The sequence below is a fragment of the Narcine bancroftii genome, chromosome 6 (genome assembly GCF_036971445.1).
Source record: "Narcine bancroftii isolate sNarBan1 chromosome 6, sNarBan1.hap1, whole genome shotgun sequence".
NCBI lineage: Eukaryota > Metazoa > Chordata > Chondrichthyes > Torpediniformes > Narcinidae > Narcine > Narcine bancroftii.
The window spans coordinates 99,055,179-99,083,010 of NC_091474.1; the positions used below are offsets into that span (position 1 = coordinate 99,055,179).

The following is a 27,832-nucleotide window of genomic DNA, read 5'->3' on the forward strand; positions in this document are numbered from 1 at the left end:
CAAACCGTGCATCTTGGCACCTCACAGTTCGGCGGGCAGCAACCTCCTTTGAAAAAGACCGCAGAGCCCACCTCACTGACAAAAGACAAAGGAGGAAAAACCCAGCACCCAACCCCAACCAACCAATTTTCCCCTGCAACCGCTGCAACCGTGTCTGCCTATCCCGCATCGGTCTTGTCAGCCACAAACGAGCCTGCAGCTGACGTGGACATTTACCCCTGCATAAATCTTCGACCACGAAGCCAAGCCAAAGAAGAAGAAAGAAGATTTGTGGTTCTGTAAGATGTAATATAACATCATCTGCAAACAAGCTAATTTTATCATAAAATCATAAAATTCTCCCATAAAACCTTTAATCTTATTATCTCATCTCTTCTGCCAATGGTTCTATACCCAATGCAAATAAAAATGGTGACAATGGGAATCCTTGTCAAGATGATCTTTCTAATGGAAAAGGTTTAGATATTTGCCTATTCATGACCACCTTAGCTTTTGGATGATTATACAAAGCTCTTATCCAATTTATAAAATCATTTGGAATTCTGAAAACATTTAATACTTTAAATAAAAAGTCCAATTCTAGTCTATCAAATGCTTTTTCCGCATCTAAAACCAGCGCTACTGCTGGTATCTTTTCTTTCTGGGCCACATTTAATAAACATAAATTTAACTATATTGTTCACATATCTTCTATGTTTAATAAAGCCAGTCTTGTCCATATTTATTAATTTAGGTAAATATTTTGTTAATCTGTTAGCTAATAATTTGGATACAATTTTATCATCTATTTAATAATTATATCGTAGGATGGTAATAAGGATCTTTCCCTTTCTTTGGAGTAAATGTATGAAGCCCTTGTTGATGAGGATTTTAGGAGTTGGGATCGATGTTTACAGAGTCAAATTGGTTGATGGTGCATGGTAGTGTAGTGATATTACTGTTAATGCAGTGATATTACTGTGCCAGCAACCCGGGTTTGAATCCGGTGCTGTCTGTGAGGAGTTTGTACGCTCTCACCATGTCTGCATGGGTTTCCTCTGGTTTACTTCAAAATGTACTGGGGTTGTAGTTTGTTAATTGGGAGCGAGGTGAGATTGATGGGGTTAATTGGTCAAGGACCAATAAAAGGAGGGTAAGGCAAAGGAGCGGCCAGCGAATGAGTGGCCTGGTGAAGGAGTGGGACTTCGAGGCTTTGGCGAGCAGAGGTTTTGGCGAGCAGAGGTTGAGTATATCTGGATTAAGATAAGTCTGTATATTTGTCAGACATTATCATTTTTTATTCTATTTGTAAGGTAAGAGGGAGCAAGAAGGGATGTGTGTGATAGCAGTTTGCTGTTCTCAATGTCAGATGTGGGAGGTCCTGGAGTCTCAGGGACCATGTTAGGGAACTGAAGCTGCAGCTCGATGACCTCACATTGTTCGGGGAGAGTAAGGCCAGGTGGTCACTCCTTGAGTACTGTTGGGGGAGGTGGGCAGTCAAGCTGGGGAAAGCATCAGTGGCTGCTCCTCTGACACAAGGTCGGCCTCTGTAGCCCAGAAGGGTAGGGAAAGGAAGAGGGAGGGCAATAGTTATAGGGGATTCAATGGTTAGGAGGACAAATAGGAGATTCTCTGGACACGACAAAGAAAACTTCCTATATTCATTTTGTAGGACCACTTCACTCTTCCTTCCTATGTCGTTGGTACCAACATGGACCACGACCTCTGGCTCATTACCTTCCCCCCCCCTTAGGATATCTTGGACACGAGAAGTTACATCCCGGACCCTGGCATCATATCTTGAATAAATGTTTTGAAAGGAGTACCAATTGTAAAACATTTATTCAAGACCCGAACAGACAGGTTGCATCTGAATCTTAGAGGGACCAGAATCATGACAGGAGCATTTGCTCAGGCTACTAAGGAGGCTTTAAACTAGAATGGTTGGGGAAAGGGATCCAAATAAAGGAGAACAGCAAAGAGGAGGTTAGTCTGCAAATAGAGCAGGTTTGTAGACAGTGTGGGGGTGGAAAGACAGGTGATCAAGAAGTAAAATGATCAGTGCAATGATGGAGGGGGGAATGATGGTAATAAATTGTCTGTAAAGATGGGGATAAGCAGAAGGTAAAATGTGGGAAATCTCTGAAATGCATTTACTTTAATGCTAGGAGTGTTGTAAGGAAGGTGGACGAGCTGAAGGTGTGGATAGACACTTGGCAGTATGACGTGGTGGCGATTAGTGAGACGTGGTTGCAGGAGGGTTGTGACTGGTAGCTAAATATTCTGGGATTTCACTGCTTTTGGTGTCATAGAATTGGAGGGGTAAGAGGGATTGGTGTAGCACCTTTTTGACCTCCCCAACCCCCTCCTTCCTTCTCTGACCTCCTCAACCCTCCTCTCCCCTCTCTGACCTTCCTAACCCTCTCCTACCCTCTCAAACCTCCCCAACCCCCTCCCCTCTCTGACCTCCCCAACCCTCCTACTCCCCTCTGACCTCCCTCAACCCCCCTCCTCCCCTCTCTGACCTCCCTCAACCCCCCCTCCTCCCCTCTCTGACCTTCCCCTTTGCCCTGTACTTCCTCCCCTGGATTCACCCCCCCCCCCCCATCCCACATTCTGATCCACTCCTCCTTCCCCCTTAACACCCACCATCGTACTGGCCCCCACTCTCACCCTCGCCTCTCTTTTACCATTTGCACCGACCTTCCCCTGTCGAATACCGAACATTCCGTCCTCAGTAGAGGCCTCACCCTTTGCCTGTTTGCCCACAACTCTGAGTTTCACGCACGCCATGATGCTGATCCCTTCTTCTGACATCTTCATCTCCATGTCTACTTTTTCCACCAGGATTCTCCATCCTCCGCTGCTGACCCCTTCTCTCGCCTTATACCTTCCTCCTCTTGGACACCTCGATCTGGTCCTTTGCCCACTCTGGATCTTTATTTTTCTAACTGCCGCCGAGACATGAACCGTCTCAACTTCACCACTCCCCTCATTTATTCTAATCTCACCTCTTCTGAATGCTCTGCCCTCCACTCTCTCTGCACCATTCCCAACCTCACCCGCAAACATGGGTTGTGCTGTTGTGGTCTGGCCTCTACCTTGCCAAAGGCAGGTGACAGCTCTCAAACACCTTCTCTTACCTTTGACCCCAACAAACAAACCAAGCCACTGCCTCGTGCATCATGTATAAACTTGTATACACACCCCCCCACGACCTCCAACCTTTTGTTTCCTAACCCCGCAGTGTTTGGTTCTACCTCCAATGCAATTGTCCCAATAGACCCATTGTTTAACCGTGCTCCTACCCCCCCCCCCCCCCCCACCAAACTGGTATCTGCCTACCTTAATTCCATTGCAGTCCCATAAGACCACAAGACAGAAGAGCAGAAATGGGCCATTCAGCCCATCGAGTCTGCCCCACCATTTAATCGTGAACTGATACTTTTTCCAACTCAGTCCCACTGCCCAGCCTTCTTCCCATAACCTCGGATGCCCTGGCTAATCAACCTATAAATCTCTGCCTTAAATACACCTAATAATCTGGCCTTTAAAACAACTGGGGCAACAAATTCCAAATTTACCACCCTATGGCTGAAGAAAATCCTATGCATCTCTGTTCTAAGTGCTTCATTTGTTTCTTGCTACCTTCTGCTATGCATCTCTTTCTTCTTAACCAGGGCCTCAATATCTCTCGAAAACTAAGGTTCCTTCTACCAGTTGGTCTTGCCTTTAATTATGACAGGAACTTAGAAGCTCTGTACTCTCGACATTTCACCTTTGAAGGTTCCTTTTTACCAAGCGCACCTTTGCCAATATGTTCCAATTCATACATGTCAGATCTTTTCTGACAAAATTAAAGTTGGCCTTTCTCCAATCTCAACTGAAAGGCCAGACCTATTCTTGTCCATAGAACCCCAACATCTGCAGATTGCTTGTTTAATTGGAGTTATATTTGTTAGAATGAGCTCAGAAGTGCAGGAACATAATGTTGAGATTAATTTCCAGAATTGATTCTAATTTTCTGGGGCTGTGGTTGCCTCCTAACCATGCCTTTATCTTCTGGACCAGATGCGTTTGAAGAAACATCGATGGCATAAGAAGATTCTGAAGACCAGGGACCCTTTGATTTTTTCCCTTGGTTGGAGGCGCTTTCAAACAATCCCGTTGTATCACATTGAGGACCACAATGGACGCCATAGACTGCTCAAATACACACCTGAGCACATGCACTGTTCTGCTACAATATGGGGTAACAAACTCATTTACTAATTTTTCAGATGCTATGCTGGAATTTAATTCCAGTCCTAGTTCTCCTTTAAAGATACAACAACAATATTCTTGGGTAGGGCATTCCAGAATTTGGATCCAGTGATGTTGAAAGAATTTCTTGTCTGTTTTCAGGTGTTTGGGACATGAGGGAAATCTGTAGGTGGTGGTGTTCCCACACTTTCATTTACTCTGTAAATCCTCCCCTGGATTTCCAAATTAAGTTCCATCTGACATTACTTGCCAATTCGTTTTGATCCTGTTGTGATCTCAGATCACTTTCTTCACTGTTCACTGTATCTGCAAACTTAGTTACCATGCTAACGAGATTGTTATCCAAGTCCTGGGCCCAGCAACAATCCCTATGGCACACCATTGGTCACAAGCCTCCACTTTGATACCACTCTGCCTCCCACAATCAAGCCAGTTCTGTATCCAATTTTCCAATTGACCAATATACCCTGGATACCAGGTGAACTGACCTTCCAAACTAGCCTACCACTTGGAACTCGTCAAAGACTTTGCTAAAGTCCACATAATAATGTCTTCCCTGATCAATTGTCTTGGTCACCTCTTTTATTAAAAAAAACTCCCAAATTTGTGAGAAACAATTTCCAACACAAAAAAAGCCATACTGACTATATCTAATCAGTCCTTACAGGCATGTTGGAATCCTCTCCGGGGGCTTGCTCTCAACTGACATGAAGCTCACAGGCCTGTCCTCCAAACTTGTCTTGCAGCCTTTAAATTTATATTTAGACATACAGCCCATTAACAGGCCCTTCCAGCCCACAAGCCTATGCCACCCAAATACTCCAATGAATGGACAACCCCCATATGTTTTGAAGGGTGGGAGGAAACCAGAGCATCCGGAGGAAACCCACGCAGACATGGTGAGAACGTACAAACTCCTCACAGGCAGCAGTGAATTCGAACCCAGGTCGCTGGTGCTGTCATAGTGTTGTGCTAACCACTGTTAATCATTTTTCTGTCCCTCAACAATTGCCAAGGCCCCTGCCCTAGATTCCCACATATCTCTGCAGCACTTTCTTTACAACACGAGAAGACTCCATTAGGTCTTGGCACCTTGTCTGCCTTTAGCAACCTAAGCTTTTCCATTACTTTAAAACCTTGTAATTGGGATTTTTCTTTTTTAATTCTTCGATTTTTTTTTCAGCCTGTCAGAATTTTTAGAATCAGTTTTTATTGTCATGACATGTGTGATTAATTTTTTTGTTTTGAGGTAGCCGTATTGTGCATGATAAGTGCAAAATTTGCTATAAATTACATTTCTATAAATTTTAAAAAAATATTAATGCAAAAGGAGAGAAAAAAAGTGAGGGAGAAATCTGACAGTGGAGGGGAAGAAGTTGTTTTTGTTATGTTCAATGTCCGTCTTCAGGCTCCTGAAGCTCCTTCCTGATGGTATCATTGAGAAGAGGCTGGTGAGGGTCCTTGAGGATAGAGGATACTTTCTTGAGACACCCTCTCTGTCTGATGTCTGTAGATTATTAACCATCTCATCTACAGTGAGGACTGATGGAAAAAAATGTATTAAATTTATTTTATCCTCTGGTTTATTAATGAAGGGCTTTGGATTACTCACCTGATCATTTAACTACCAAACCTCCAGTGGGCCACTTCACCTTTCTCCGTCTCGTTCCCCCAACTCTAGCATTTAAAGACAATATTCTTGGGTCACTCAGTTAGTAAACCCAAGTGACAGTAGAGCTTTCATCTTCAGAGCAGATATGACTCAAAACAGATATGACCATGAGCAATCCACCAAGAGCAGGGTTCTGCATTTGACCTTGCCTTCTGATAAAGGGCCATTGACCTTGAATATTAACCATCTCTCTCCTTGGATTCTTTCTGAGTATTTACTGCTTTGTTTGCAAATTCCATTATTCACAGGATTGAGGTTTCTGTTAACAGTGCTCAATCTTGTGCAAACAAGCTGTTTGCCCTAGATAAGTATTTTAAACCACACTGAAGAATTTGTCCAGTGCCTGCTCCACTAACTTTCTCTGTGCAGTATCGACTTTGTTGCATTTGTTGGTTTCATGAGCAGCACGAATCAACTACGGTATAGAGACCAGTGCTGGAAGGTGGGTGCCCACTGATTGATGTGGGTGTGGTGGGGCGACGGTCTGTTTCTGTGCCCTTGAACTCTTTGTATCTATTTATTTTCCTCTTTATTCCAGGTCCAATTACTCCACAAGGCACGGGATTTTTCGCCATTTCATCTGTGGTTGGTAGTACGGTGAGTTCCAACAGGCAGAATGCAAGAAAGCCTCAACCTTGGATGCAGGGCAGGTTCTTCCATGTTGTCCTGGATCTCTTGACTCTGCTACCCCACCATTACAGCTCCCTGCTGTTCGGGGATAGACTGGGTTTTATTGTCACTGGAACATAGGAGGCTGACGGGTGACGTTATGGAGATTTGTTAAATTATGAAGGGTGTGGATTTGATCGTCTTTACAGGGGAGGAAATCGAGGACAAGAAGGCGCAGGTTTAAGGTGAGAGGAGAGTAACTTAACCCTTTGGACTCTGGCCATTTTTATCGGACTGGATCTATGGGTAAACCTTTACAGTATTGAAGTACAGTATGTGGTTGGGTATAAAATCAGTCCCGGAAAACCAGGACACAGAGTTTATGCGCTTGTTGGTAGTCCCGGAAAACTGGGACACGGAGTCCAAACAGTTAAAGGGAATTGGAGGTTGGTGGTCATCTGGAACAAGCTGCCAGATGAGATGGTGGAGGCAGATAAGGTAACAATATTTAAAAGGTGTGTGAATAGGTAGTTACACAAGAAAGGCTCAAGGATACAGGTTTAATGCGGGCAAAGGGAGTTGTTATTGATGGGCATCATAGTTGACATTTAGGATGAGTAGTGATCACATAAAGGCATACAAAATCATGAGGATTTGGTGAATACAGAGGCTTTTGCTAAGTAGGGGTATCAGTACCCCGAGGACATAGATTTAAGGTGGGGGGGGGGGGAAGAAATGTGCAAGATTGCAGCAGGTTTAGAAGAGAGAGAAAGGCTCTTCCCATGATGTTTCAAAGGTTAACACCCTGACTTTAGGGAAATGTGAGGAATCTCCTTTCACTCAGCGAGTGATACTGCACTTCTTTCAAGGGTGATGGAAGCTAAGATGATCAGTGATTTCAACATTTGCATTTGAAATGGGGAAATAAACCTGCTAGCAACAGGAAAGGGAATACAAGAGATGTGATGATCCTTTTGTTTTGATATGTTTGATCCCTTTGCTGGTACACTGCCCTCCTGATGCTGTCTCACCCCTTCACCTGGAACCTACCACGTTGCTGCCCCACCCACAACTGACCATTGAAGCGAGTTCAGTCTTCCAGTCCTCAAAGCTAATTGTTGATTCTTTTTGCAGAAAGATTTCAGAATTGCAGCGACAGGAGTGGTGCTGAACATTGATAAATCGATAAATGTTGTTAAAAAGCTCAAGTTGGTTGGATTCCCTTTCAAGATATACAAGAACACAGCCTTCATAAAGGTTTCCTTTTATTCTCATTGCCTTTCATGTAATTGTGTTCCCAACTCCTTCTCCTCAGCTCATCTGACTTGGTCTTCTCAGATATCCTTTGGCCTGCCCACCTTTTTGCCCGTTTCCCCTTAGTCTTTTAACTTTACGTCTAGAATTGAATCATATAATCATACAATCATACAAATTGCATGTAAATTGCACCTCTTTTTAACCATACCACCAAACTTGAAGCTCATGCATACAAATTTGCCAAGAGTGGTGGAAAGTTGGAAGAATAGGAAAACTTTACAAAGCATCAAAACCCACTGAAATTGTTTGAAATAAATGGAAATAAGGTCTCCTGTTACCTTCAAATTTTTATGAAATAATTCTGTATTTTGAGATACCAAATGCTCATACACTCTTCTGATTCCTTGCCTATCTTTCCACTGTTCCGTTTTATTTCCAGTTTATTTAGCCAACCAGGGTGACCGAACTTTGATTGTATTTTTTTTTAACACTAATGATATCTCCTCTGTGAAATCCTCCTGTTGTTCATTATCTTTGTTTCCATTTCCACTTGGGACAGACTTACCTTCAATTCCCCACAGCTCTGTAAAACACATTGGGAATGAGCTGGATCATCTTGGAGACTAAAATGGTGTATGATTTGTCAAACATTCATTTTCATGGATCCATTGTATATTCATGCAGGGAATGTTCAGCTCTGCACTGGAAGTTGCCAAGTTTGAGGATGCATCACTCCGAAGTGTTAGTGGGATTCGTGGTCAAGTGAAGAAAGCACTTCGTACACCAGAGGGTGCCTTTAGGGCCACCTTTGAAGACAAGTTGTTAAGGAGTGGTAAGTGATATGCTTTTATATCCTATTAAGAAACAGTTTTCAAATGCAAAAGTCAAAAAAAAATTGTTTGTCCCTACTCACTCCATTACACCTTTTATTCTTAACTGTGTGCATGCAGCGAATGTAGAGGGGAGTTATTATTATCCTGGTAAGGTCGGTAGTATCAGAGCCGATGTGTTTCACATCGACTGACCTGTCTTTTCTTGGTTCAGTGTGAACGACCTGACCTGGATTTAAACACACACCAATTAAATTAAGATCACACATCAATTAAGTGAGATCTCTGTGTAAAAGGGGTATGTGAATTCCCATGATTTTTTTGTCCATTGGTATTTTCTAAAGAAATTTTTCTTCACGTAATAGATACAAAATAATTTTTTGTACTCATCCAATAACTTGCTGGATCCTACTTTTGAGTACCTCTGTGCTTCTCTTGGTATATTGTGACTTCGATTGCAAACTGAATGCCTTTAGGGTTTTGCAGGGCGTTATCATTGATTTACATTCCGTCCTTTCCCTCAAGATCCTGGTGTCAACAATTGTGAGCACAAAACAAATGGAAAACTCTCCTGACCCCAGAATTGACTGCAGATCTTTGAATTCTAAGTCTTAGACTTTTATCCTTTCAAATGGTTACACATTCTTGTCCAGCCTTTCTGTAACTGCCTACACTGAAGTGGTTGATTATTAACTGCCTTCATTGTGACCATGAGAATGTTGTCAGATGCTCTCCTAACCAGTCAACTACAGCTGATCCAATATGTAGATGTGGGTAAGGGTAGGGTTGATAGCAGCTGAACGAATGCCACGGTTTTTCGAATGAGGAGATCTCAGATGTTCTGAAATGGAAGACCTCATGCAATGGAGATAGATGAATTGAAAGAAAGGAATAGAATCCTTAAAGGAAACACGGTGAGAAAAAGACTTTGGCAATTGTGAGGATAACTTAAAACGGACTGAAATGCTTGAGCGTGTTGACATTAAAAAGAGGAACTTTTGAAAAGCATAGATTAGTTTTCAGGACCAGATGACCTTTACCCAAGGCAACTGGTCATGATCTTTGCAACAACAGTGGGCACAGAAGTACTCAAGATTTGGAGGGTTGAAAATGTTCCCTTATTCAAGAAAGGGAGATCATGCAGAAAATTATAGACCAGTGAGTCTTACAACAGTGGTGGGCAAGCGGTTGGAGAAGATCCTGAGCAACAGGATTTTGAAGCATTTATGGAGGCATGATCTGATTAGGGATAGTCCACGAGGCTTTGTCAGGGGAAGGTCATGTCTTACGAGCCTGACTAAATTCTTTGAGGGTGTAACAAAGCACATTGATGAAGGCAGAGTGGTAGATGTAGTTTTTATGGATTTCAGTAAGGTATTTGATAAGGTTCCCTATGAAAGGATCATTCAGAAATGAAGGAGGTATGAAACCCAAGGAAACCTTGCTTTGTGAATACAGAATTGGCTCGAGATGTTGGGGAGGGTTTCAACTAGTTTGGCAGGGGAATGGGAACCAGAATGATAAGGCAGAGAATGGAGCAATGGTGGAAAAGTTGATGCAAGGTGCAGTGAGATTGTGAGGATGTTTTGGCTATAACAGAGATTAGGCTGATATAAGCATGGGATTGGCTGCTGCAGGTATTAGGGTTTAGATATTTAAAAAGGTATAGGAAGGGAGGTAAAAGGTTGGTGTGTAGAATTACTAATTGGATAGTATCACAGATGTAGAAAGGGAGGACATTGTGGAGGGGAGTCCACTGAGTCAGAAACAGGAAGTAGTCTATCGGCCCCCTAATGGCCCTCTGGACACTGAGGAGCAGATAAGAAACATATATACACATGTAATAGTTAATTCCATGTCAGAGTAAACCCTCTATTTTTGGCGCAGCTGCCTGCCACCAGAGTTTCTGACATCCCGATAGCAAACTCTTGCCTAATCCCTGGCCACCCTCCCTCCCAGCGCCTTGACCACAGGCTTACTATCTGGTCCCTGCCGCCCACCCTCCTGCAGATTCAAGCTCCCAACACCCTGAATGCAGACTTAACATGCAGTTCTGGCTGTCCATCCCTGCTCCCAAAGCCCCGAACACAGACTTAACACCTGGTCTCAGTCGCCTGCCCATCTTCAATTATATAAAGTTCACTTTAATTATGTAATTTAAATTTGAACTCCAGTTGCTGGTGTTGCGCTAAATGTGCCACTGTCATAATTAACCTCTGCCAGTTTTAAACTTGCTTACTTTTTACTTAATGTACATGCCAGTGTATAGGACAATCCTCAAAACTTTTAAGTCACCTCAAAATTGCGTCTTGTACGCCAAGGTCTAAAATTTAAGCCTTGACAGCAAAGTCTCAACATCACTGCCATCTTCCCCCTCCCCCATTCTAACTTGCCAGCTCTGACTAAAGTTTCACGGTCAGGCCCTCTGCACACTTTCCTTACGCTGAAAACCCGACTCACCTCCACTCAAGTCTCCCGGTCGCGCCTTCCTCGCGCTGAAAACCCGACTCACCTCCACAAAAGTGGTGACAGCAAAAATAATATGTGTGCATTGAAGGGGATTGCCCGTTCAGCGGGGCAAACCTGCACGTGGCCAGTGAAGTCTCAGCACTCCCCATGGGATCCATCTTATTTATTTATTTGAAAATTTTAATTTATTAATTTCCTCGCCAATTGTTTAAGTTTCTGGTTGATTGATAGTGGGGATTTTACCAGGTGTGTCCAAGGATCCTTAACACAGTATGTGAACAAGCTTACCAGAGGAGTGGCCACACTGGATCTAAAACTAGTTAATCAGCCTGGTCAGGTGACAAACCTCTTGGTGGGTAAACATTTCAGAGACAGTGACCACAACTCCCTGATCTTTAGGCACAGCTGCAGAAAAGGATATGTGTAGACCAGTGGTTCCCAAACTTTTAGTCCCATGGCTCTCAGGCCACATTCCTAGCTCTCCTCCCTCACCCTCACCCTCACCCCCCCCCCCCAGTTCCCAGCACTTTTGGGTACGGTGATGAGTGAGGAGGAGACAGACAGAGAGGGGGACCGAAGAAGTTGGTGATCCCGGCAGAGGGGGCAGCAGAGCAGACAAGGCAAACAGGACCCAGAGGAAGTGGAGCCGCAAAGAAGCAGAAGGCTCTCACAGTGACCTAGCGCGCGCGTCTTGTCAGCGGCAGCCACTGCTAAAGAGTGGCGTAGCTTCTCACTGGCCGCCCTCAAGAAGACGCTGATGGCAAGAGCCCCTTGGATCTTTTCACTGCACCCAGGGGGGAAGCACTGCCCAATTTGCGAATGACTGATGTAAACCAAAAAATGGTAAATTGTTTAATTGAGGAAGGTCTAATTACGATGGGAAATTAAAATGGGAAAAATATTCTCAAAGAAAATCACAGAAGTAATGTGAAGAATGTTTTAGGGCTGCCAGCAGAGTGAATCCAAGGAGATCATCTGGCCTGGACGGAGCAACTGAAAAGTTGTGCTGACCAACTTCCCACTGTATTCATGGATAACTTCACCATCTCACTACAGGCCATGGTACCCATCTGTTTCAGAGGCCTGAATTGTACCTGTAGCAAGAAGAATGTGGTAACTCCCCTAAATGACTCCCAAGCAGTAGCACTCACATCCACAGTGATGAATGTTTTGAGAGGATGAAGTATACCAGCCCCCCCACATCTCCATCGGGCACACAAAACTCAAAACGGTCAACCAGTTTACCTATCTCGGCTGCACCATTTCATCAGATGCAAGGATCGACAATGAGATAGACAACAGACTCGCCAAGGCAAATAGCGCCTTTGGAAGACTACACAAAAGAGTCTGGAAAAACAACCAACTGAAAAACCTCACAAAGATAAGCGTATACAGAGCCGTTGTCATACCCACACTCCTGTTCGGCTCCGAATCATGGGTTCTCTACCGGCATCACCTACGGCTCCTAGAACGCTTCCACCAGCGTTGTCTCCGCTCCATCCTCAACATCCATTGGAGCGCTTTCATCCCTAACGTCGAAGTACTCGAGATGGCAGAGGTCGACAGCATTGAGTCCACGCTGCTGAAGATCCAGCTGCGCTGGGTGGGTCACGTCTCCAGAATGGAGGACCATCGCCTTCCCAAGATCGTGTTATATGGCGAGCTCTCCACTGGCCACCGTGACAGAGGTGCACCAAAGAAAAGGTACAAGGACTGCCTAAAGAAATCTCTTGGTGACTGCCACATTGACCACCACCAGTGGGCTGATATCGCCTCAAACCGTGCACCTTGGCGCCTCACAGTTCGGCGGGCAGCAACCTCCTTTGAAGAAGACCGCAGAGCCCACCTCACTGACAAAAGGCAAAGGAGGAAAAACCCAACACCCAACCCCAACCAACCAATTTTCCCCTGCAGCCGCTGCAACCGTGTCTGCCTGTCCCGCATCGGACTCGTCAGCCACAAACGAGCCTGCAGCTGACGTGGACTTTTACCCCCTCCATAAATCTTCGTCTGCGAAGCCAAGCCAAAGAAAGAACAGTATGACAACACACCACTTACAAATTTGCTGGTGATATCATGATAGTGGGCTGTATAAAAAAAGGGGAATGCTGGAGATTGAAAACTTGGCTGAATGGTGTCACCAAAACCAAGGAGCTGATTGTGGACCAGGAACGGAAAACCAGAGGTATACGACCCAGTGATCATTGGCAGATCAGAAGTAGAGAGGATAAATAAATGTAAATTCCACTGAGTAATTTTCCTGGACTCAAAACATGAATGTCATTGTGAAGAAAGCAGATCAACGCCTCTACTTTCTCAAGAGTTTGCGGAGCTTCAGTAATGACATCGGAAACCCTTGCAAACCTTTACAGATGTGTGGTGGAAAGTGTGCTGACTGGCTGCATCATGGCCTGGTATGGGGCCACCAATATGTATGAGCCGAAAGCTTTGCAAAAGGTAATGGTCACAGCCCAGTACATAACACACAAAACTCTCCCTGCTGTCAAGAACATCCACAGGGAACACTGCCTTCCGAGTAATCATAAACGATCCACACCACTCAGCACATGCTCTGTTCTCACTGCTGCCATCAGGAAAGAGGTCTATGTGCCACAAGACTCACACCACCAGGTTTAGGAACAGCTACTCTCCCTCCCTCTCACTCCTCAACAGCAAACTCAATCAGAGACTCATTTAAGGACTCTTACTTAATTTATTACTGATATTTTTTCTGTATTGGCATCTTCGGTTTGTTTACATTCCCTTTTCTCTATACATCTTTCTTTAGTATAGTTTGTATACTTTTGTAGTTTTTGTTCCTATTCAGATGAAGCAAATAAGAATTTTGGTGCAGATCCACATTGTGTAATGGATAACAATAAACTAATTGGCATCATTATCATTCAGCAATGTTCTTTGATTAATTCCTCAGAATTCTTTTACATGGGAGCAGCATTCAATTTGTTAACTTTTTCAAAATATCTAGAAACTTTTATTGTCTGTTTTTATACTTCTAGCTTGTTTTATCTCCTACCTAATTAATTCTTTGCTGTTTATTTTGTATATTTTTTGACCTGCACAATTAAATGCTCTTTATCTGATATTGTTTTTAACTTTTTTATTTAAAATCAATCAATAAATATATTCTTTACTGGTTATTTTGTAAGACAAAGAGAGGGTTATATTGATCTGGAGTAGATTTCTATAAGTCATCATAACATCGTGGACTGAAGGGCTTGTACTGTACTGTTCCAATTTCCATAAAAGTCAACTGTTTGCTTTTTTACTCAGACATTGTTTTCATGAGAACGTGGTACCCAGTTTCAGTGCCAAAATTGTATAATCCAGTCACCTCACTGCTCAGACCAAATGCTGAAAGGGAGAGCTGGTCGGGAATGAGGACTCTTGGACAACTCAAACATGATTTGGGCATCAAGGTGCAACCAAATGAGGATTCATTATACAAGGTAATTTTGGTAGTTTGGTGTGTCCAATCCTAATGTTGGCTTGATATAAAACAGTATTTCCCTTGGTGGACAACAGACTCTTAAAATATTTAAGCATTCAGATTTCAGATCTATAGAACCCTGAGATTCTTTTTCCTGCGGGCAAGGCAAAATTACCACTTATTGGTAGTGCAAAAAAAACTGTACCCAATACACATATGTAAACATACTATGTAATACAGAGAGGAAAAAAAAACAATAAAGTGCAAAAGTAAGAGTCCTTAAATGAGTCCCTGTTGAGGAGTCTGATGGTGGAGGGGTAGCCACTGTTCCTGAACCTGGTGGTGCGAGCCTTGTGACATCTATACCTCTTTCCTGATGGTAGTAGTGAGAACAAAGTGTGTGCTGGGTGGTGTGGATCCTTGATGATTGCTGTTGCTCTCTGACACCAGTATTACTTTAGATCAGGGGCGGCCAACCTTTTAATTTCTAATTAAGACATACAGCATGCCATTTTGGCCCTTGAGTCCATGGTACGTACTCATGGGCCGAAATGGCCTGTTACCATTCTGTATGTCTAAATTAAAAATTAAAAGGTTGGCCATCCTGCTTTAGATATTCTTGATGGTGGGAAAGGTTTTGTCAGTGATCTCCTGGGCTGTGTCCACTACCTTTTGCAGGGCTTTCCACTCAGGAGTATTGGTGTTCCCATACCAGACCATGATGCAGCCAGTCGGCACATTTGCCACCACATATCTGTAAAAATTTGCCAGGGTTTCCACTGTCATTCCAACCCTGCTGAGGAAGTAGAGATGCTGATGTGTCCACTTTGGACACTAGATAAAAGGTGGAAGGCATGAGAAAAATTGTGGACTTGAGAAGGGGAGGGAGGGACCATGACCTGCCTTCATTGATGGGATAGCAGTGAAGAGGGGTCAGTACATTCAAAGGAGTCCATATTTCAGAGGACCTCTCCTGGAGCCAGCACATTAAGGCAACTGTTAAGAAGGTATACCACCTTTACTTTCTAAGAATCTGAGATTTGGCATGACATTGAATACGCCATTAAATTCTGCAGGTGCACTGTGGTCTGGAAAGTCGAGTGCCCGAAAACGCTGACGGCTGCAGAATATGGCAAACCTGAGCCAAGTCCATCGCGGGCACTGACCTTTCATCCATTGAATACTTCAGTGTGAGGAGCTGCCTCAAGAAGGCAGCTAACATTGTAAAGGACAACAAGATGCTGGTCAAAATCTTTTCTTGCCACTCCCATCAGGCAGAAGATACAGAGGCCTGAAGTTCAAGTTCCAACAAACACTTTTATCCAAGGCTTTTGAGCCTCCCTGTGCTGTTCTCACCTTAACCATAAACTACCCCATGTAGTTTATTCTGTCCATTTAGAATATTTATTTATCTATCTTTTTATATTCATTATCTCTTTCTCTATCTTGCATTTGTGATAATACAAGATTTATCTACTGCAGTTGGTGTTTCTTGCACATCCACTTGTTGGCATCAAATAAGAATTTTGGTTCATCAGTACATATGTCCATCTGCATAACGCAATCAACTCACATCGAACACTAACAAACTGGCATCTTGGCTGCTGATGGCATTTAAACTGGAAAATGCTCCTGAGTATAATTGGAGGAATGTGGGTATGTCAGAATAGGGAACAAGCTTTTCGAATCCAGGAAGGTTACTGATCTTGTTCAAGTTTTAAGGATGCTCAACACAGAAAATGTTGAGCTACTTTCACAAATGGAAGAGTCAGGAACAAGGACACACAAATACAAAATAAAGGGTCATTTAAAACAGGGGTACAGAAATTTTGTCTCAGTAGTGACTCTGGAATTCTCTGGCTCGAAGGGTATGAAGATCTGATCATTAAATATATTTAAAATACAAATGGATAAATAATTTGAAAGATTGAAAAGTATGGGGAACCCAACATTAAAAAAAAGACATTTTTTCTTGAGTTCTGGCCATAATATTGAAAGAAGGAGGCAAAGGAAGCATATCTGAAAACCTTTTATTAGTGTAAAGGTGGAATAAGCTCATTATTCACCGATTCACTGGAGATTCAGCACTGCGAAGGATTTATGTGGGATAGATGGGGAAGCAGCTTTCAGGAGCAGAGTAGTAACAAGAGAGAAACAGATGGTACCATAATTGGCAAAAGCACCAGAGGAGATACAAGGAAATACTTTTTTTGGCAAAATGTTCCTGTGATCTGGAATACATCGGCTGAAACAGAATAAATAATATTTGAATGTTAAACAGAGAAATGATGAGCATGGCTATGGAGAGAATGGTGATAGGAACCTATTGGTTTACTATTTGAAAAGCTAATACAGATAACATATGCCAAATTCTTGCCTTCCATGCTGATTTTGTTGGTTTATTTTGAGTCTCCAGAGCAGTGGCTCTCAACCTGTTTTCCCCCACTCACACACCACCTGAAGTAAAACCTTTCTAACCACAGAGCAGCCATGGCATCCTATGCTCTAATTCGTAAGGAATTATTAAGGTGGTATGTGAGTGAGGGAAAAAAGGTTGAGTCTAAGAAATCAATAGTTTGGGCTTGGAGTAACACATCTTCACTGTCTCATCATCTCTACCAAAACCAATTCCAAATCATGTGTTCTGACCTTACAATCCAAAGATGTTAATTGAAGACGTGCTGGGTTTGCTAATTTTTCTAAATGTGTCTATTTCCTTGCAGCCCATTGAGAGAAAGATGAAGCGTTTTAAGCCCCTCTACATCCCCAGGGTACTCCAGAAAGCCCTGCCATTTAAGAACAAACCCAAAATTCAAGAGAAGTCTGCCCGTGTGCCACATGATAGAAAGCGAATCACTGTTATAAAAAGTGTACATGAGAAAAAGGTAAGAGTTTAAAAATATTTATCATTTCAGTACTCTTTCTAAAAATAATCTTTTTGCTCTTGATCAGGTGCTGGGATATTTTCTGCTTCGTTGTATACTGCCTTGTAGCATTCATTCTGGAAGCAGTCCCTATAATAGTTTTGTCCTGTGTTTTTACGTTTTTCTTTCAAGATAGTGGAATTTTTCAGTGGTAAGAATTTGAACTAATTCTTCTCAGAGAATCCTTGTTGATATATGTACCAGGGGACAGCTGCGTATGACAACTGTGTGAATCTGAAGTGTCAGGCAGCTGCTGGCTGGTCAGTTTAACTTCAGTGGTGAGATGGAGCAGCCATGGAGAAATCTAACAAGGCACTGGTTAACCCATTGCTAAATCAACACACTACCGAATGGATGTTCTTTTCTTTGGCTTGGCTTCGCGGACGAAGATTTATGGAGGGGGTAAAAGTCCACGTCAGCTGCAGGCTCGTTTGTGGCTGACAAGTCCGATGCGGGACAGGCAGACACGGTTGCAGCGGCTGCAGGGGAAAATTGGTTGGTTGGGGTTGGGTGTTGGGTTTTTCCTCCTTTGCCTTTTGTCAGTGAGGTGGGCTCTGCGGTCTTCTTCAAAGGAGGTTGCTGCCCGCCAAACTGTGAGGCGCCAAGATGCACGATTTGAGGCGATATCAGCCCACTGGCGGTGGTCAATGTGGCAGGCACCAAGAGATTTCTTTAGGCAGTCCTTGTACCTTTTCTTTGGTGCACCTCTGTCACAGTGGCCAGTGGTAGCTCGCCATATAACACGATCTTGGGAAAGCGATGGTCCTCCATTCTGGAGACGTGACCCACCCAGCGCAGCTGGATCTTCAGCAGCGTGGACTCGATGCTGTCGACCTCTGCCATCTCGAGTACTTTGATGTTAGGGATGAAGGCGCTCCAATGGATGTTGAGGATGGAGCGGAGACAATGCTGGTGGAAGCGTTCTAGGAGCCGTAGGTGATGCCGGTAGAGGACCCATGATTCGGAGCCGAACAGGAGTGTGGGTATGACAACGGCTCTGTATACGCTTATCTTTGTGAGGTTTTTCAGTTGGTTGTTTTTCCAGACTCTTTTGTGTAGTCTTCCAAAGGCGCTATTTGCCTTGGCGAGTCTGTTGTCTATCTCATTGTCGATCCTTGCATCTGATGAAATGGTGCAGTCGAGATAGGTAAACTGGTTGACCGTTTTGGGTTTTGTGTGCCCGATGGAGACGTGGGTGGGGAGACATGGTGGGGAGCTGGCTGATGGAGGACCTCCGTTTTCTTCAAACTGACTTCCAGGCCAAACATTTTGGCAGTTTCTGCAAAACAGGACGTCAAGCGTTGAAGAGCTGGCTATGAATGGGCAACTAAAGCGGCATCGTCTGCAAAGAGTAGTTCACGGACAAGTTTCTCTTCTGTCTTGGTGTGAGCTTGCAGGCGTCTCAGATTGAAGAGACTGCCATCCGTGTGGTACCGAAAGTAAACAGCGTCTTCATTGTTGAGGTCTTTCATGGCTTGGTTCAGCATCATGCTGAAGAAGATTGAAAAGAGGGTTGGTGCGAGAACACAGCCTTGCTTCACGCCATTGTTAATGGAGAAGGGTTCAGAGAGCTCATTGCTGTATCTGACCCGACCTTGTTGGTTTTCATGCAGTTGGATAACCATGTTGAGGAACTTTGGGGGGCATCGATGCGCTCTAGTATTTGCCAAAGCCCTTTCCTGCTCACGGTGTCGAAGGCTTTGGTGAGGTCAACAAAGGTGATGTAGAGTCCTTTGTTTTGTTCTCTGCACTTTTCTTGGAGCTGTCTGAGGGCAAAGAACATGTCAGTAGTTCCTCTGTTTGCGCGAAAGCCGCACTGTGATTCTGGGAGAATATTCTGGGCGACGCTAGGTATTATTCTATTTAGGAGAATCCTAGCAAAGATTTTGCCTGCAATTGAGAGCAGTGTGATTCCCCTGTAGTTTGAGCAGTCTGATTTCTCGCCTTTGTTTTTGTACAGGGTGATGATGATGGCATCACGAAGGGCCTGAGGCAGTTTTCCTTGGTCCCAACAAAGCTTGAAAAACTAATGCAGTTTGACATGCAGAGTTTTGCCGCCAGCCTTCCAGACCTCTGGGGGTGATTCCATCCATACCTGCTGCTTTGCCACTTTTCAGTTGTGCAATTGCCTTATATGTCTCATCCTGGGTGAGGACCTCATCTAGCTCTAGCCTTAGGGGCTGTTGAGGGAGCTGGAGCAGGGCAGAATCTTGGACTGAGCGGTTGGCAATGAAAAGAAATTGGAAATGTTCTGACCATCGGTTGAGGATGGAGATCTTGTCGCTGAGGAGGACTTTGCCGTCTGAGCTGCACAGCGGGCTTTGGACTTGGGGTGAGGAGCCGTACACAGCCTTTAGAGCCTCGTAGAAACCCCTGAAGTCGCCAATGTCCGCGCTGAGCTGGGTTCGCTTGGCGAGGCTAGTCCAGCACTCATTTTGGATCTCCCGGAGTTTGCGCTGAAGATTGCTGCATGCGCGACGGAAGGCTTGTTTCTTCTCTGGACAGGACGGCTTTGTAAGGTGAGCCAGGTGGGCAGCTCGCTTCTTTGCCAGCAGCTCCTGGATTTCCTGGCTGTTATCGTCGAACCAGTCCTTGTTTTTCCTGGAGGAGAAGCCCAGTACCTCTTCAGTGGATTGCAGTATGGTAGTCTTCAGCTGATCCCAGAGGGTTTCAGGGGACGAGTCCGTGAGGCAGATTGCATCCTCGAGCTTTGCTTTGAGGTTTGCATGGAAGTTTCCTCTCACTTCGTCTGACTGCAGGTTTCCAACATTGAACCTCTTACTGGGGGCTTTACTGTTCCTGGTCTTTGGCTTGAAGTGAAGGTTGAGCTTGCAGCGAACCAGCCGGTGGTCAGTGTGGTATTCCGCGCTGGGCATGACCCTGGTGTGGAGCACATCTCGTTTGTCTTTTTCTCGCACCAGGACGTAGTCCAGGAGGTGCCAGTGTTTGGATCGGGGATGCATCCAGGTAGTGTTCAGGCTGTCCCTCTGCTGAAAAAGGGTGTTTGTAATAACAAGCCACTGTTCTGCGCAGAGCTCCAAAAGGAGGCGCCCATTGTCATTGCACTTGCCAACACCATGCTTGCCCAGGATTCCTGGCCAGGTTTCTGAGTCTTTGCCGACGCGAGTGTTGAAGTCACCAAGGATGACAACCTTGTCGGCTGTAGGGGTGCGTTGAATGAGGTTGCGCAGGTCAGTGTAGAACTTGTCCTTTTCTGCTGGTTCCGCCTGGAGGGTTGGAGAATAGACACTGATGAGGGTGATGCGATGCTTGTTTTGAAGGGGGAGTCGCATGGACATGATCCGGTCCGAGTGGTCTGTCGGGAGGTTTTCGAGTTTGGAGGCAATGGAGATCTTGACCATGAAGCCTACACCAGATAGGCATCGTTCATCGAAAGGCTTGCCAGACCAGTAGAGTGTGTAGCCCGCGCTGTGTTCTTGGAGGCTGCCTACATCTGCCAGGCGGACTTCACTGAGAGCAGCTATGTCGAAGTCAAGTCTGAGGAGTTCATGTGCAATGAGGGGAGACCGACGTTCAGGTCGGTGGCTGTCAGCCTTGTTTAGCATGGTTCTTATGTTCCAGCATGCTAGCTTGAGTTTGTGAGCATCTTTTGCCATGGAGGGGAGGACGTGGAGGGGGAGGACGTGGACCTGTCCTCGGGCCTGCGCAAAGGAGGTTTTAGGTGGAGTACAGTGCGCGCAGTACTGGCCCCACCCTTTACACCCATGGTTCGTGTGCCGTGGCCAAGCAAGCTGGGACGTGGCAGCGAGGTCCTTGGGTCGTAGGTATTATATGGGAGTGGCCTTCTCCTATGCAGGTTTCTTACCCGGGCTGGAGGGGTCTGCCTCCCCTCCTAGGTCGGTCCATACTGCCCGGACCAGGGTGAGGCCGCCGCTGCTCTCCCTGTGCCCAGACTGGGGCCGCCGCCTCCAACTCTCTGCCCAGACCGGGGCCTCCGCCTGCCTCACTCGACCGAGGATGGGGCCGCCGCTTCCCCCTTGCTCCTGCCCAGATCGGGGCCGCAGCCGGCTTCCCTCTGCCCGGACTGGGGCCGGGGCCACCGCTGCTTTCCCTGTGCCTGGACCGGGGCTGCTGCCCCCAACTTTCCGCCCGGACCGGGACCTCTGCCTGCCTCACTCGACCGAGGCCGGGGCCGCCACCTCCCCCTTGCTCCTTGTAGTCCTCCTTCAAATTGTCAGCTCCCTGTTCTTTATACCTCTTGTACACCTTCCTTTTTCTCCTAACCAAATTTCCAATATTCCTCGAAAACCAAGCCTCCCTATGACTTCCAGCCTTTCCTTTGATCCTTACTGGGACATAACTACTTTGTACCCTCAAAATTTCTTTTTTGAATGTCTTCCATTTTTCATTTACACCCTCACCTGAAAATATCCTGTCCCACTCAATACTCCCCAAATGCCTTCTTATTCCTTCGAAATTTGCTCTTCTCCAATCCAGCACCTCAACTTTAGGCTCCTCCTTGCTCTTCCCTAAAAGTACCTTAAAACTAACAGAATTATGATCACTAGACCCAATTGGATCTCCAACATTAATGTCTGATACATGACCTAGCTCGTTCCCTAACAGGAGATCCAGTATTACACTGTCCCGAGTCGGTTCTTCTACTAATTGATTCAGAAAACAATCTTGAACACATCTAGCCCATCTAGCCCTCTAACTGTATGGGTATCCCAATCAATGTGAGGGATGTTAAAATCTCCCATGATCACTTATGATTCTCACACATACACGTTATCTGTACACATTTGTTCCTCTAGTTTTCTTGACCCATTTGGTGGTCTGTAATACACCCCTATTAGCACCCTCATGTCTCCTTCACCCCTCAATTCCACCCAAACAGCCTCACTGGACGATCCCTCCAAGCCATCTTGCCACCTCACGAAAGTTATGTCCTCCTTAAGAAGCAGAGCAACTCCTCCCCCTTTTTTTACCCCCTGAACTATCACATCTAAAACAAATGTATCCTGGAATGTTAAGTTGCCAGTCCTGCCCCTCTTGTAGCCAGGTCTCACTAATTGCCACAATATCGTGACCCCAAGTATCTGTCCATGCTCTAAGCTCATCTACCTTCTTCACTATGCTTCTTGCATTAAAATATATGCATTTCAGAGAATGACCCTCACATACATTTTCTTTTCTACCTTCTACCCTAATCTCCATCCTACCTTTGTTATTGTTTTCATTCTTATCTAGGTGGCCATGCTCCCTTGACACTGCTCTCACACTCTGTTCCCCACCCCCCTGCCAAACTAGTTTAAACCTTCCCCCACAGCTCTAGCAAATCTGCTTGCCAGCACATTGGTCCCCCTCCAGTTCAAGTGGAGTCCGTCCCTTTTGTACAGGTCCGACCTTCCCCAGAAGAGATCCCAATGATCCAGAAATCTTATCCCTTTCCCCCTGCACCATCTCTTTAGCCACGTATTCATCCTCCACATCCTCTTATTTCTACCCTCACTAGCGCGTGGCACCGGCAGCAATCCAGAGATTACTACTTTGGAGGTCCTGTTTTTTAACTTCCTACCTAATTCCACATAATCCTGTTTCAGGACCTCATCCCCACTTCTAGCTAAGTCGTTGGTCCCCACATGGACCACGACTTCTGGCTGTTCTCCTTCCCCTTGCAAAATGCTATGTATTCGATCAGAGATATCCCTGACCCTGGCACCAGGGAGGCAACATGCGAACCTGGATCCCCGATCTCGTCCCACAAACCTTCTATCTGTCCCTCTGACTAACGAGTCCCCAATTACAAGTATCCTGTTCTTATCCCTCCTTCCCTTCTGAACCTCAGGGGCAGCCCCCGTGCCAGAGACCTGACCCCTACGACTCGTCCCTGATAGGCTGTTCTCCCCAGCAGTATCCAATGCAGAATACATATTGCTGAGTGGCACTTCCACAGGGGTACTCTGCACTGGCACTCTCCCTCCTTTCCTCACAGTCACCCAATTCCCTGACTCCTGCCTTCTAGGGGTGACTGTCTCCCTGTAACTCCTCTCTATCACTGCCTCTGCTTCCCTTATGATCCTCAGTTCATCCAAATGCAGCTCAAGCTCCTGAACACGGTCACTCATTATATGCAATTGGATGCACCTTTTGCAGGTGTAGTCGTCAGAAACAGCTGTGCTGTCTCTGATTTCCCACATCCCAAAATTGGAGCACTTAACTACCCCAACTGACTCCATTTCCTCCTTTCTTAATATAAATACCCTTCACACACAAGTAGCTCCTTCTCGCCGAAGTCTCTCGAGCCTAAGACCCGACTCCTTCACTGGGCCACTCACTCACTGCGCCGCTCCTCGCTGGCCATCCCTCCCTTTCTACTCCTTTTATTAGCCCTTACCAATTAACCCCAATTAACTCCCGGCTCCTCCTCCTCTCACCCAACACCAGGCACTGACTCACTGTCTCCTCTGACCCTGAGTCTGACCTTTCTGAGCCCAAGCCCCAATATGTCCAGCTATTTATTATACTTACCCTCTGATGCTGTCTCTTGGCTCCTCCTCCTCTCACCCGACACCAGGCACTGGCTCACTGTCTCCTCCGACTCTGAGTCTGACCTTTCTGAATATGAATACAAGATGAAACACTTATTACCCAATAATCTTGTAAGAAAATCTGTCAGATTGCACCTGCATTTCAGGAGAACTGCCTTTGAACTTTTGCTGTATTTATATAGTCACATGGTCCTGTTCGCACATTGGGAAAGATTGACAACCCACCTTCCAAAGAGCAGGAAAACAACAGTGGAATTTTGGTGTCTTCATTGTAATTTGCTTTATTTTGCTGTCAGCAGTTGATGTTCAGATGTCAAAAATGAAAAATGTTTTTTTATCCTCAGATCTCTGACCTGCTGCGTGCTCTAAGCACAGTTAACAGATACAAAAAACAGAAACAGCACAAAAAAGATAGGCAGCAGCACAAGGAGTTCCTCGCACAGAAGCAAAAGGAGCAAGAGGATAAGATGAAAAGGCAAAAAGAAGCTCGAAAGAAAATCTACCAAATGCTGGGTCAGAAGGAGAAACGCAAAATGAAATCAAGCCTCAAGGGATCTGTGGAAGACTGAATGAAGCACCAGGCTTTAAAGGGTCTGCAGGGAATTCAAACTGAAAATCTTGTATATTTACATCATTAATTAGTGTTCATCTGTGCATATTTTGGGAAGAGCAATCTGCAAAAACTTGATTTTACAAATATTTGGATTCTGAGGCTAAAGGGGAATGTGACAATAAATAATCTTTGGTTAAATATTCCCTGCCCTATATTCTTAAACACAGTAAAATTGCTTTCGTGTTGATGAATGATTTTTGGTTCCAACATAACAGAAACCAAATCTGGAAGGAATAGATCTTGGGGATACTATTGCACACGCCTCTTCATAAACACCTATCCTGAAGAAATTCTCTTCCTCTGTTTAACTCAATAAGTGTTGGTGGGGTTGAGCCTGCTCGTGGAGAAGAGCATATGCAGAGCAATATGGAGTGAAACGAGAAAGTCTGAAGATGTTGTCATTGATTGAATTAACAAGAAAGTCTAGAGAAGGCATGACTTTGAGGTTGAACTAATAAGCAGCAGAACAATGCCACTCACATCAAACTAATATAAACTCCAAAAGTGAATAATTGATGCATACTGGTAGATATAATCCACCAGGCTGAATTCATACTCATCTCCAAGCAAGGTTTAATCAACATCATATTTGAATAAATAATCAGAGGCCAGATAAATGTACATCAGAGAAACTACTGAACACTGGGAAGGGGACACATCATAGCAGAGCTGAATTGGTAACAGGTACCAGGCATATTGCAGCAAAATTGACAGAAGACACCCAGGCTTGGATAATTTGTGTCAGAACCAAATTATTTTGGGATATGTGTAACACATATTAAAACTAATGAAAAACAGTGACAAATGTAGATCTGTTTTTGTTCTGATCAGTTTTCTCCAGAAGATCCTTTATGATAACAGAATTTTTATCGTGACTGGGTCTCAAAAAAAGCCACTTCCTTATTTGAACCAGTATGTGCTGTTCCAGGAAACTGCCTCAAACATTATCTGTGAAATTGTCCTCATGGATATCTTTGCTAATTTAATTTTCTCAGAATGATATTTTCAGAATCATGCAAGTTGACGTTTTTCACTGAATGGTACTGTGCCCAAGAGTACAAACTGCTCTGAGATGTCCTTGTGTTCTCCAGCTGTACTTTCTAATCTTCTGATCCAATACCCTGTCTCACAATAGATTGCGATCAGAACATGCTGTTTTCTCATTTAGTCTTCATGAGTGTAGATAATGGGATTAGTTTGCAAGGCTGTTGTATCATAAATTAGGATTGGGTTTCATGCAGGGAGGGAAAGAGTAGTAGAGGAAGGATTTTGTCAATTTAGAGGCCTGTGACAAGTGGTGAGCTGCAGGTGTAGGTACTGGGTCCACTGTTGTTTAATATATATATAAAAAAACAACTTGTATGGCAAAGTAGTTAACTTGAAGAGTAATTTGCAGATGATACCAAAATAGGTTATAGTGTGGGCAGCAAGGAAGGACAAGGGTACTGGTAGTGGTACTGGTAGTGTTTTGTTTTTTTTTAATTTATTTTTCACACTATAAACCATATTGACTTCTCTTGAATATATACAATGTCATTTTCTCCCCCTTTTTCCCCCTCTCTTCCCTCCCTCCCTCACCCCCTTTCCCATTTATTTGAAGTTCAATCTACAAGATACATTAACCCTGTTAAACAATGTTGTCACTTCATCAAAATAAACAAGAAATTTTACTGAGTCAGTTCTTTTCGTTGTCTTGTCCTGTCATTTTAGGAGGTGGAAGTCCATGGTAGGATTTCTCTATTGTATTTCATGTATGGCTCCCATATTTGTTTGAATATTTGTTTGATGTTATTTCTTAAATTATATGTTATTTTTTCTAATGGAATACATTTATTCATTTCTATGTACCATTGTTGTATTCTCGAGTTGTCGTCTAATTTCCAGGTTGACATAATACATTTTTTTGCTACAGCTCGGGCTATCATAACAAATCTTTTTTGTGCTCCATCCAAATCGAGTCCAAATTCTTCATTTTTTATATTACTTAGGAGGAAGATCTCTGGGTTTTTTGGTATATTGCTTTTTGTGATTTTATTTAACATCTGGTTTAGATCTTCCCAAAATTTTTCCACTTTCTTATATGTCCAAATTGCATGAATTGTTGTTCCCGTTTCCTTTTTACAGCAAAAACATCTGTCTGATACTGTTGGGTCCCATTTATTTAACTTTTGAGGTGTGATGTATAGCCTGTGTATCCAGTTATATTGTATCATGCGTAACCTCGTGTTTATTGTATTTCTCATAGTTCCGGAGCATAGTTTTTCTTTATCTTTATGTTTAGATCTTGTTCCCATTTTTGTTTAGGTTTACATTTGTTTCCTCGTTCTCCTTTTCTTGCAGTTTGATGTACATGTTTGTTACAAATTTTTTAATTATCATTGTGTCTGTAATCACATATTCAAAATTGCTTCCTACTTGTAACCTCAGACTGTTTCCCAATTTGTCCTTCAAGTAGGTTTTCAGTTAAGGTAATGATGGAAAAACGGAAAGAGAAGATAAACAAAATATAAAATGGCTACGCTGAACTATATGACTCTAAATATTAATGGAATACATAACCAAATTAAAAGGAAGAAACTACTAAATTTACTGAAAAAGGAAAAAATAGATATAGCATTTGTCCAAGAAACACACTTAACTGAATTGGAGCACAAGAAATTAAAGAGAGATTGGGTAGGACATGTAACAGCAGCATCGTATAATTCAAAAGCAAGAGGAGTGGCTATATTAATTAGCAAAAATGTGCCATTTAAAATAGAAGAGGAAATAATAGATCCAGCAGGGAGATATGTTATGATAAAATGTCAGATATATTCAGAGCTTTGGAATCTACTTAATATATATTCACCTAACGAAGAAGATCAAAAGTTTATGCAAGATATCTTTTTGAAGGTAGCTAATACGCAAGGGAACATACTAATAGGAGGGGATTTCAATCTGAATTTGGATCCAAATATGGATAAAACGGGGAAAAAAATTAACAGGAAGAACAAAGTAACCAAATTTATAATTAAATCAATGCAAGAAATGAAACTTGTGGACATATGGAGGAAACAAAACCCAAAAGAAAAGGAATACTCATACTACTCGACTAGACATAAAACATACTCAAGGATAGACCTATTCCTGTTATCAGCCCACATTCAAGGGAGAGTTAGGAAAACGGAATATAAAGCTAGACTATTATCGGACCACTCACCCCTGTTATTGGCAATAGAGCTAGAGGACATCCCTCCAAGAATGTATAGATGGA

At 43.9% G+C, this 27,832-nt stretch overlaps 1 protein-coding gene across 3 annotated transcripts in view; it reads left to right on the forward strand.

Moving 5' to 3' along the window:
- bms1 (BMS1 ribosome biogenesis factor) overlaps nt 1-27,104 on the forward strand; it is a 165,970-nt gene extending 138,866 nt beyond the window's left edge. For all 3 annotated transcript variants that reach the window (XM_069885875.1, XM_069885876.1, XM_069885877.1), the window contains exons 17-23: nt 4,051-4,231; nt 6,453-6,511; nt 7,658-7,780; nt 8,465-8,612; nt 14,371-14,546; nt 17,251-17,412; nt 24,311-27,104. In XM_069885875.1, the coding sequence (XP_069741976.1) occupies nt 4,051-4,231; nt 6,453-6,511; nt 7,658-7,780; nt 8,465-8,612; nt 14,371-14,546; nt 17,251-17,412; nt 24,311-24,535 (1,074 nt within the window). In that variant the 3' untranslated portion in view covers nt 24,536-27,104. The remainder of the gene's footprint in view (nt 1-4,050; nt 4,232-6,452; nt 6,512-7,657; nt 7,781-8,464; nt 8,613-14,370; nt 14,547-17,250; nt 17,413-24,310) is intronic.
- Nucleotides 27,105-27,832: the final 728 nt, after the last annotated feature.